We start from the raw sequence: 11,206 nt of genomic DNA, 5'->3' as shown, positions 1-11,206 counted from the left end.
GTCTTAATCTTAAAATCCTGACTCGCCCCTCTAGTTAACTACAGATTCTTACAGCAGATACTCCCCCTCCCCCTCCCCTCAGGGAGTCTACAAAGCCGTGAATCCTGCAACTCTTCCAAAATGAAAACAGACACATTAAAAAAAAAAACCTTTAATAAACAAAATTAGTCCCTCTGAAACTCCCCAATACCTAAGGAACAAGTCTTGGGTAAGATAGCTGCAAAATTCCAGTTCGGAGGCCAACATAGGCTCAGTCCGGACAGCGGGCAACGGGCTTGTGCTGGTACCTCGGTGCTGGGCGTGCCAGGTGAGCTGCTGGAAGGGAAACGGGGCGAGGGGGTAGGCCCGGGGGCCTGGCTGCCGATCGGCCTCGGGCCCGCGCCCCTCCTCAGGCGGCCGCGCGCGCTGCGAAAGCCCCGGGGCTTGGCAGCAAAGGGGGCGCCAGGGCCAACCAAGTGGAGGGTTCCTCTCCCGCCAAAGCCTGGCGCTCAGCGTACGTCCGCAATGCACCGGCCTAAGCACCACGCCGCGGAAGCGGCAGCAGACGCCGGCGGCCGGCGGCGCCCACTCACGCTCGGGGCCGGCCCTGCCTCGGAGCGGCCCGCCACTCTTCCGGGAGGTGCCGCGGCGTCTCCGCAGCCCGTCAGCAGTCCCGAGAGCAGGGCGGCTGAGTCACGAGGGCGGCCGCGCCCCCAGCCCCCGCCCTCCGCGGAAAGGAAGCGGCCGCGGGGCCTGCGGCGGGAAGGGGCGGCCGCGGCAGCCCGAGGGAGGGAGCGCCGAGGCCGCCCGTCCCGGGCCCCGAGTGGTCCAGGCCCAGCTCTTTCCGTGAAGGCTGCAGTGGCCCTTAAAAGGGCCTTTGTGGTGGCATAGGAAGGGCGGGCGGCCGGGGGCGGCGGGGACGCCGCTCAGTACTCCTGGGAGCTCTGGGTGGCCTTCTTACCGCCCGCGGGCGCCTTCGGCCCCACGGTGGCGCTGGTCTTCTTGGGCAGCAGCACGGCCTGGATATTGGGGAGGACGCCTCCCTGGGCGATCGTCACGCCGCCCAGCAGCTTGTTGAGCTCCTCGTCGTTGCGGATGGCCAGCTGCAGGTGGCGGGGGATGATGCGCGTCTTCTTGTTGTCGCGGGCCGCGTTGCCCGCCAGCTCCAAGATCTCGGCCGTGAGGTACTCGAGTACCGCCGCCAGGTACACCGGCGCCCCGGCGCCGACCCGCTCGGCGTAGTGACCCTTTCGCAGCAGCCGGTGCACCCGGCCCACTGGGAACTGGAGGCCGGCGCGCGACGACCGCGATTTGGCCTTGGCGCGGGCCTTGCCGCCAGTCTTGCCGCGGCCCGACATACTGCCCGAGGTAGAAGGGGTGTGAAGACCAATCAGCAGAAATTACCACCAACGCACGACCGATCGCCGCAGTCCAACTGCTACCGCGCGCGCCCGAGTGCTGCCCTTATAAGCCCCCCAGGGCACACCCCCGCGCCCGTCTGATTGGCTCTTTTCTCTAATACCCGCCTCCGGTTGGTTGCGGTTAACCCTTCGGTAACGCGCCTCCACTGAGGGAGCGTGCTCGCCGATTGGTCAAATTTGAAAACCTTTTGCCCGGGGAAAAAGGCGAGGAAGGGTGGCCGCGGGCAGGAAGCCAAACACTCCCTGATGTAGCCAATCCATGTGAAGCGCGCGAGATTTAAACGCCACAGACGGAGACCAGAACCGGAAGCCAAAGCGGGTGAAGTTTGAAGCCACCTCAAGAGCCTCTGGGAAATATGTGTGGCCTGGGATTTTTAAAAGAAAGGGGGTTAACATTACAACTCGGCCCCCCAAGTCTGGTCATTCCCTACTCCCTTCTCTTAATTTGGCAAGGGAAGAACGAAAAAGGGAAGAAAATGAGACCCCCTAAAAGTTCAATCCCATACAAGAGAACAGGTACCTCCAATCTTACGGCCCTCCATGCCACCTGAAGTATCAGGATTTCAATATTTATCGTCTCCATTCTTTCTGTTCACTTCTTGCTAGACGGGGCCCAGTGTACTGGAAGAAAAAGGATGGGGCAGAGATCGGCATCCTCCTGGGAGGTGCCTCCACCAACCCAATCCACCCTAAAATGCCCCTATAGTAAATACACCTACAAGAACAACAAGAAAAAGGCAACACTTTATTGTCACCACTGGGAGCACCTGGCTCCCTGGTCTTCTCCATTCCATAATCAGAATCCCTAATTTATAATCAAATGTCAAGTCATCTTTGAGCCTGTGTGTCTATCCCCAGCCAGAGTTCTGTCCCTGGGCCCAACATATTCCTTGAGAGTAGGGTTGTGGATAACTGCACAAAAGCTGTGAATCCCACCTCAGGAGGGTGCAGAGAGGGTTGGAGAGGGAAAGCAGCAACTTGAAGAAAGCAATAGGCAAAGGCCAATCAATAGTCATTAGACGGGCAAGAAAGGCCCAAAATATCGGTATCATGGGAGCAATGGAATGCCGAGGACCAAATCTGGAGGACATGAAGGGTGGAAGAGGCCTGGGCCAGGAGGCAGTCTTGGTCCAGAAAGGGATCGGCCTGAGTCAGGAACCCTGGAGACTGTGAAGTGAAGGGCAATGATCAAAGGACTCAGACATCATAGAAGAGTCGGACAAGCTGGTACCGAATGGAGAAGGCGACAGCACTGCCCAGGGTCTGCAAGGAGAAATGGACTGCAGTCAGAACCACGGAAAAAAGGAGACAAGCAGGGTAAACTCCTCCCCAGCCACACCTGTAGCAGCAGCAGGAGCAGTGTCAGGTTTCTCTCATGCATGGGCCCAAAGGCTTTCAGCAGCAAATTGATGAGGGTCATGTTGTTACACTCAGTGACAGCGCTGTCCTCATCCCCACCCTGGCGCACTGTCACTAGCTGAAGGCTCTCTGCTACCTGAAACGGCCAGAAGTGGAGAGAACTTCAGCTAAGACCCATGCTTTGGGAACAGGGATCTGCTTAATGCTTCCAAACTCCCCCTGGACCTGATGCAGGCCTAGGTTCCCCATTCCCTGAATTCAGGATGGTGGCCTAGAGCCTTACCTCGTTACCCTGTTACCTTTAGAATAAAGGTGCCCAAAAAAGAGAGGCTCTTGGTCTTGAACTTGGAATAGCTCATCTCCAGTTTGCCTGTCTTGGTATTGAGTCTGCGGGGGGAAGAGAGCTTTATGTGAGGGTCACTACTCAATGAACTCTCCTTGCCGTGATTAATTGATAGGAAGGGCACTGAATGTGGAGTCACTGAGCTGTTTCTGGCTTACTGTGGTGTGATCATCAGAGCAGCTGTGAGCACTGAATGAGATTATGTCAGTAGATGTGCTCTGTAGTTACAAAGGGCTAACCACATGGAAAGTTAGCCCTTCTTTGGGCCCACTCTCTGTGCACAGCAGATATACAAGGCTAGCTTTATGCATCCCAAGCGAAAAGGCTACCATGTCCCTTTCAAGCCCCAAAGCAGCTACCTGGGCATACGGTGGCGAGGGCAGGGAATGATATGCAGGAGCTGAGGCAGTGAGTAGAGGAAGTTGAACACCTGGGGCATGAAGAAGAGTAGCATGGTCTTGCTGAAGTGTCCCAAGATGCCCACCACGGCAAAGGTCATGCCAGCAAAGTAACAGAAGGTATCTCCCACAAACACCCGTGATGGGTACCTGTGTGGAGGAGAGGATCTGAGCCAGGAGCAAGAGGCATTACCAATCCTTTCTCTCTCATCACACACTCTGGGCACTAGATTAACCCTGACCCTAGTTCTGGCTCAGAGGAGACTCCAGCTCTCTTAGCAATTCTCCAGGACCCAACGCCCTGAATTCATCTATTCCCAGAGGTTCCACAGCACCTGGCCCCACTACAGTTGGGTAGAAAGCAATTTAAGAATATTACCAACCCGGAAAACGATCATCATAGGGATGCAGAGCTTTGGCCTCTCCAGGAGGAGAGAGGTCGTGATCAGGACCATACTTGTCACACGTTCCAACAGTTGTCCCCCTACCCACAGGCCTACTTACCAGTTATGGTAGAGCAGTCCCAGGGTGGTGAAAAAAAAGGGTGTCATGAAGTAGAGGGAAAAGACATGATCATCCCGATAGTCACCTTGGCAGGGGAAAGAGAAAGAGGGAGAGGTTGGTGGCCACTTGCCCTGTGTATTTTGGTCCTATTTTTGTCTTTCTCTTAAGTTCTGTACCAAGCTATAGGGTCCATCCCTCCCAAGTCTCATTTAAGAACCCACTACCTCTTCTATGTCTCACCAAGGCAATTCCCAATATTCCACCTCTTTCATGACCCTTTCCTAAACTAGTTACTCACTTAAATTTGGCTTAGACCATTCAGACCTAGGTTTGAATACCAGCTTTACTTCCTGTGTGAACTTAACATAACACATTTAACTTCTCTAGCCCTCGGTTTTCCTATCTGTAAAAAATACGGCTGATGATTTAAATGAGATAATGTTTTTTAAAATGCTTAGCTTTGATAAGCACTCATTGAGGTCTATCAGTCAAAGACCACCAGAAACATACCTCCAGTCAGAGCTCAGTTTGTTGACTTGTAACAAGGGAGATTTTGGAGACCATACACTATGGGGAACCATGGGATGCCTCAGTAAAGGGATGTTGGGAAGACATGTTATAGGATTTGTTTGAAGTGATTCTGAGGATGCAAAGGTTCAGAGTTTTGCCTGGATTGGGTGCTTCGGCAGCAATAATTCTACGATTGAGCATCTCAGTAGTTCTTATCTGAGAAGCAGGAGGAACTGAGTTCCAGAAGGAAGCAGATCACTCATGTTAACCAGAAGAGGGGTACCTTGGTCATTTCTGTGGGGTGCACAGTGTCCCTGTGGTTTTGCCTAAGCTCAGACTTGATTATGAAGGGGCATGGGTTTTGTTTCACTCTATCATGGTCACAGAGGGACTGTGTCTGATTTTAGGGTCTGTGCAATTGTTTATGTTCAACAGGAGAAGATCACTTTTAGTGCCAATCCAATTATAAGTGATAGGGCTGCTTTTTTTCTTTTTCACATGTAAAAAATCTTAGTTGTTAGTTGCACAGTACATAGCTTCCCTTATGGTCTATAATTACTCAAATACTGCTTTTTTTCTGAATTTGCCAAAGCCAGGTATCAAGCAATTTGCATAACACTCAGACTTCTCTTTTCTCCCTACCCCCAATCCCACCTACCTTCCAGCTCCACCAGGTTGAAGACAATGATGGAAGCAGAAATAACTAGCGACTGGCCAGCCTCTAGGCCATTAATTCCTGCTAGGATATTGATGGCATTGGTACAGAACACTGCCAGCAGCCCCATGTAGACATAGTACAGGATGCCTGGAGTGAGAAGGCAGTAAGAAAAGAAGCAGTGCCACTAAGAGAATGAGGATTTACAGATATTGTTCCTTTAAGAAAAGCGGTGAGGACAGAGGATAGGGTGAAGGGCCAAGGGAAAGATACAGGACAAAAGTGGGACATTTGGAGGAAAATGTGGAGCACCGGGAAGGATGCTGTGCTGGCTATCTCACGGGGAAAGGGTGCCCTGAAGTGGCGCTACAGGGACCGCTACAGGGCTACTCACCCAAGTCCAGATGTAGACCAAGAAGGGGACGGAAGGGCTTGGGCACCACAATGGTGGTATTGCCAAAATTGGTAAAATAGACCATGAGAAGAGGTAGTGAGGCAGCGGTGGGCAGCAGCAGCTTGTGGCGCCAGCGCAGGTTCAGTACATCATCCGCAAAGCCCAGGAAAATCATGCAGCAGATGGCAAGGAGTGCACCTATCAGGGCCACAAACTGGGGGAGGCTCGGGCAGGTTACCGCTCCAGCCCGCTCCCACCTCACCTTTCCTTTCAAGAACTCCTTTTTGTTCGTTCTTCAGCCTCTACCCCCAAACCCAAGTAACCCCAACTCGCTCAGGGAACTCCCGGCCCCCAGCCACAGGCAAGTGCCCCCAGTCAGCCACTTACTTCATGGTGGGGGAAGGTCTTACACTGCTCCTCCACAAAGCAGTTCAGGAAAGGGAACGGGATGAAGCAGAAGAGAATGATAAGGAAAACAGCACCGCTGATCACTCCCTGAGACTCTGGGCTGTGAAGGAGTAGGAGGAGAGGGGGCGTGTCACTCCCTGGGGCAGGCAGTACAGAAACCTCCCTGGGGCGCGGGCAAAGGGCACCACCACGGCTGGCGTCCCTAATGCATCCGAGTGTCCCTTCCCTCCCCCCGGCCCCCATCCTCGTGCCCAATGCTAACCGCTTCTGCCCTTCACCTCGCAAAGTCAGGCTGATCGCTCCCTTCCGTCTCTGCGCCCAGTCCAGCCTTCCAGGCACCGTCCCCGCCCTGCCCGGGACCCATGTGCTGCCACTCACATTTGCTGCCGGCCGGATTTGTTGAGGTCCTGGCCACAGAGGCGCGCGGCGATGAAGTGGCCACGGAAGGCGGGGATGAGAGTGACTGTGGCCACAAACCCCAGCAGCGAGCCGATCAAATTCACCAGCAGCGGCATCGGGAATTCCGGGAAGGCCCACATAGTGCCCGGCCAGGGCCCTGCTCGGCCGCCTCCCTAGCTAACAGGCAAGGTGGGCAGAAACCTTTAGCCCTCTGCAGCAAGGAGTGGCCGCTCCCCACAGGCTGGGTCTTTCCACACCAGTCCAAGCAAATCCCAACAACTCTGACAGGAACCGCCCCCGGGGCTCCCGGGAGCCTCTGCAAAGTAACCTCGGCTCTGCCCCACTGTATTTGCCTACCCACTGTTTCCTCCCGGATCAGGTTAGCGGAGCAATTGTCCTTGTAGAAGGCGGCGGCAACCATTTTTAATAAGGGCATCCGAGCTGGGACGTGCTATTTTGAACCACATCCTATATTGGAGGGTTGAGTTATCACGAGAGTATTAGAAAAGCAATTAAAGAATGACAAACTAAAGCGGGTATTTTCCTAACATCGTATTAAAAACGTACAGACCGAGGCGGAAAAACTCCTTGCCCAGTTCCAAGATGAACGCCTCCCGTACCACGTGTCTGAGGCCGACCACTCCGGGTTCCACGTCAGTTTCAGCGGGGTAGGCCGCCCCCGGTCACGTTTAAAGGGCCAGTAGCCTGAGTTTACTCGGATGCCCCTGGAGCCGGGAAGATGGCCACTGGGAGCGCGCGGGGAGGGAATGAGGGACAAGGACAAGGAGCAGCGCTAGCTTGTAAGAAAACGTGTTGCTAATGTAGTTGGAAGTCAAGGTAAACACTACTCAGTTCCCGGAAACGCAGTTACGATTTAAAAGATGATGTGAACTCTGAAGCGTAGACACTTGAAAAGCCCCTCTCACTCTAAGGGTTTTCTTGTCTTTGATCCAGGTCCTTTTCCTTCGTCTTCTGCACCTGCAGTAGTAGCTAGTTGCCGGGCAACCCAGAGGCGCACTTCCCCACTGACGGGGCTGGGAGTGTCCCCAGGTTTTGGATTTAACCCGGTACATGACCTTCCTCCGTCCTGGGTCACTGCTTTGTGCTAAGCTCCCAAACCGAGGACGTGAGGCTTGAGGCCTTGGAAAGAGCTAAGGAAGCAGGAGATCAGGCCCACACATGGCTTCCTGTGAGCCGGAAGAACCCCCAGGCAGGTTTCTTATTCCAGGTGCCTTTGGCTTAGCACCTGTTTCCTTGCAAGGAACAGTTTCACCAATATCTTCATTCTCTTTCGTTCATCCACACGTTCTCTGGCAAATAATTTACTTTCTTCAGAGAGGGAATCACGACCAGGGAGTTCAGAGACGACTCAAGTGTCTTGACACTTCGTCCAGTCTTTCAAAAATGACTTGCTCTAGGAGTCAGGGTCTGGTTGACTTTTTTAGGCCAAAGATAGTCCCTCCTGTCTCTCAAAACCATGTGTGAAATACCCCTTCTATTTGGAGACGGCTCTAATAAAAAAAAACACATATGTATAAAATATACTTTACAAATATATAAGGTAATTCCAGTAATTTACTTGATAGTGTTCCACTAATTTTTCAGTATTTATTATCCCACAGGTATTATTTTTCCGTGTGTGTGTGTGTGTGTGTGTGTGTGTGTGTGTGTGTGTGCGCGCGCGCACATTTGTGCCTCTCAGACTGGAAACTCCCTAGAGGCAAGTGTTTTTTTTCCACAGGGTGTTCTCATGGGGCTAAGGACACACAGAAATCTGTCTGCAAGGTATCATCACACATGATGAATCTGGGTCTGAAAGAGGTAAGTAGGACACTAGGAGCACCTGCAGAGAGCAATTAGTTGCAACCAGGGGAAGTGAGAGGACACTGCAGAAGAGTATAATCTCCAAAGATTTCAGCAGGTGGTAAGAGTGGAAGGGCAAGTGAGACTCCAGGAGCAGGTGGCAACGAGGAGCTTGTGGGAGCCCCAGAGGAGCCTGCATGGATTATCTTGTTGATCAGGAGCAGGCTGAGACTCCCTGGAGACCTGAGGGACAGTCTGTATCTATTTCCTTTTTTATTTGGAGGTCAATCCTAATACATCTTCCTTCCCAGCCTCGTATTGGGAACTTCTGTCTCTTTCTTATCCAGATATCATCAGCTCTTCCCTGCACTGGAGTGGGGGGGAACTTCTTCAAAGACGCAGCACTAGGGATTCATCATCCAGTGTACATTACCATCAGAACATGGTTACTTAGATAACTTGTCATATAATCTGAATGTTTTTGTTTCCATGATAACAAATGTCCAGTTGATTGTCAGACTATCAGGAGAAACAAACACACACATGACTTGGCTACACTTGCAATTTTGTCTTTTCTGGTAAAAGTTCAAAACATTTGCCTGAACACTGAGACTGGTCCTGTGACTTATAGACCAGGTGTGTTGTCACTGGGTTCTGCCGGTTTCTTGGGCTGAGAAGACAGTGTCTGAGATGTGCATCTCCCAGTAGGAGTGCCTCACAGAGAGCGAGACCAAGGCACGAGAGTAAGTCTGACTGCCCAACCAACCTGTTCCAGAACGGTTTCACAGTGCCTAGAAAACCCATGAGACAGCTTTGTATAGTCGGAGGCTATGATACTTGTATTACCATATCTGGGGCTCTTTCCAGGCAGTTGAGTTACTCTTTTTTTCCTGCCTTTCCCCTGTAAGTGTGTCAAAAGTTGTTAGGTGAAAGCAAGCTCCAGTATCACCCATTCCATTGGGCTGAAATGAATGAATTTTCTAAAGATGGGAACAATATAGAAATTCTTAGTGGTTACATATACAATGGAATATTTTTTGTTAGACAATTATAAAGAATTTGTAAAATCCCTATTGTGTCATGGGAAATTTAAGTACTATGGGGACACAAAGTGACATAAATGCAGTTTCCCCCAAGGAGTCTACTTCAGCATATTATAAAGCACCTTTGTTGAAGGAGGGAAGAGAGATGAGTAGGACAGGTACCCACTGTTTTTGTTTTGTTTTGAACATTTGATTGAAAACTTTTTATTGGCCTTTTGGATAGAAATGAGTATTGATTTTCCAGGAAGGATGATCCTATCATATAGGCATGGCCTTCTCTTTGCTGACTCTGTGTTTAGCTCCAGTGCAGCCTGTCCTGCGCTTCTTGTCTGCGATGCTGAAACTGGCCTACCCAGCACCACATGTAAGTCCAGGCTGCAGATACCAATGTTCAGGTCCTATTTGGTCCCCAGATCAATGTGTTCCTGGATCCCCAAACCAAAGTTTCCAGTATCTGAAAAGTTATTTTTTTCTTAACTCATACTTCCACACCGTTAGACCTTTTTCCATTATTTCTTCTGCCTTGACCTCTCGGACTATGCAGTGGATGTCAATCTTTTCATCACTCCTGATGCTGAAGGACCTCACGGTCTACTGAGCTTTTGAAAACACCGGGGTCTGGCTTGTGAGCTGCTCCAGCACCTTGGCTGTCCGGAGTCAGTCTGTCTCCACTCTCTCCAACACAGATGTTGAGGCAGACCCCGTGGATGTGAAATTCCTACATGGGATTCTCCTTTTGACCTTGATCCGCCATGGTGGAGAACAGTGGGGCCCCACTCTTAAACAGCTTCCCGGTGAGCACGAACATCGATGTAGAAACGACCAGTGAGACTGTAAGGCCGAATGAAATAAATGCTAGAGGTGTAAATAGCAAGTAGAAGGAAGACTGGGGAGACTAACTAGGGAGACTCGTGTAAGACTGAACCGTGCAGCAGTATCTGCAGCACAGGACCGAGTGCTCAGTGAAGGAGCTGAAGAAGGAAATCCAGGAACACAGAGAAATGAGATCCCTGGGAGGCCGGGGGAGGTTCCTGAGGAAGCACTCTTGGGAGCAGAGTGCTCTTCTGGACAACTTCCCACGTAACCTGCTCCCCGAGCCCTAGCTGCTCTGTCCACTGACTGCATCCTCCTGCATCCCTGCATGCTGACCCTGACCTCTCCTCCCTCCATTTCATGTTTTCTCCTTCCGTAAAGGTTAGAAACATACACTCTTAAGAATCTTCCATTGTTTTTGGAGTCCAGTGATGATGCACAGGCAGGGCTATAGCAAGATTACCCCGTCACCCCTGCATCCATCATTCTTTGCAGTAAAATCCAGGGATGCTGCAGGCTACCCTCCCGCCCCCTCTGGCTCTGGCACCTTGTCGCTCACCTGGCAGGTTCTCCCAATCTCTGCAACCCCACACTTGGGAAGGTATTGTTTACTCCAATGTATTCATTCCTCAGACTACTGGACAGATCTGGGAGAGATTTGAATGTTCCCCTGTTTACCTAAGGAAGGGACTGTGTGCTGAAGACTTTGCCAAATACATGTGGAAAAGAAAAGCCTCTTGGGGGAATGGGGATTCCTTTGAATCCTTTTGCAGGATTTCCCTGCAATTTCTCCGGAAAGCAATAACAAGCCCCTGTCCTATAGGGATGGAATCCACTCCCTTAAATCTAGGAAAAGGGAAGTACCAATATCATTCTGGGGGTGCTTCTCAGGATGTCACCTATTTGGATGGTAGGGTCTTCTGGCTGCATCTATGGATAGTCCTGTGCTAGGCTGCCAGCTCCTTCCTCATCACCACCCCCTCAACACGTGCTCCCTAAGCAGGAGCTGTTACTATGGAAATATATTATTTTTAAAAACAGAAGCAGCCCCAGGGTTGGGAAGTATCTCCAGAACAAACCCACACGAGCGAGCGAGGAAGTTAGTTGGGTGTTCCTGGGCCCTAGCTCCTTTGGGAAGGGGGGTGGAAGAGATTTAATATTCCTAATCTACTCTCAA

The 11,206-nt window shown here is 51.5% G+C and overlaps 2 protein-coding genes and 1 pseudogene across 5 annotated transcripts; all 3 read right to left on the bottom strand.

Moving 5' to 3' along the window:
• Positions 1 to 135: 135 nt before the first annotated feature.
• On the bottom strand, positions 136 to 2,056 carry H2AX (H2A.X variant histone). Its single transcript, XM_017650240.3, has 2 exons — positions 1,921 to 2,056; positions 136 to 1,765 (listed from the first exon to the last, which is right to left on the bottom strand). Exon 2 carries the CDS (start codon positions 1,335 to 1,337, stop codon positions 906 to 908), a length of 432 nt encoding a protein of 143 aa, XP_017505729.1. The 5' UTR covers positions 1,338 to 1,765; positions 1,921 to 2,056; the 3' UTR covers positions 136 to 905.
• Positions 2,057 to 2,132: 76 nt separating this feature from the next.
• On the bottom strand, positions 2,133 to 6,958 carry DPAGT1 (dolichyl-phosphate N-acetylglucosaminephosphotransferase 1). Of its 4 annotated transcripts, XM_073239631.1 has the most exons (10): positions 6,942 to 6,958; positions 6,728 to 6,838; positions 6,350 to 6,547; positions 5,951 to 6,071; positions 5,564 to 5,777; positions 5,173 to 5,319; positions 4,005 to 4,089; positions 3,462 to 3,650; positions 3,059 to 3,146; positions 2,133 to 2,895 (listed from the first exon to the last, which is right to left on the bottom strand). In XM_073239631.1, the coding sequence occupies exons 3-10, from the start codon at positions 6,508 to 6,510 to the stop codon at positions 2,605 to 2,607; spliced, it is 1,296 nt and encodes a 431-aa protein (XP_073095732.1). In that variant the 5' UTR covers positions 6,511 to 6,547; positions 6,728 to 6,838; positions 6,942 to 6,958; the 3' UTR covers positions 2,133 to 2,604. The 4 variants fall into 4 exon arrangements, with proteins under 4 accessions (XP_073095732.1, XP_017505726.1, XP_073095731.1 ...); XM_017650237.2 differs by lacking the exons at positions 6,728 to 6,838; positions 6,942 to 6,958 and having other exon boundaries at positions 2,133 to 2,663; positions 2,740 to 2,895; positions 6,350 to 6,720; XM_073239630.1 differs by lacking the exons at positions 6,728 to 6,838; positions 6,942 to 6,958 and having other exon boundaries at positions 6,350 to 6,720.
• A 1,685-nt stretch (positions 6,959 to 8,643) lies between these two features.
• LOC108390906 (large ribosomal subunit protein uL5-like) lies at positions 8,644 to 10,042 on the bottom strand (annotated as a pseudogene).
• Between the last annotated feature and the right edge of the window lie 1,164 nt (positions 10,043 to 11,206).

This window comes from Manis javanica, chromosome 6 (assembly GCF_040802235.1).
Source record: "Manis javanica isolate MJ-LG chromosome 6, MJ_LKY, whole genome shotgun sequence".
NCBI lineage: Eukaryota > Metazoa > Chordata > Mammalia > Pholidota > Manidae > Manis > Manis javanica.
The sequence above is the reverse complement of the archived record's forward strand: the minus strand, read 5'-3'. Positions and strand labels throughout refer to the sequence as shown.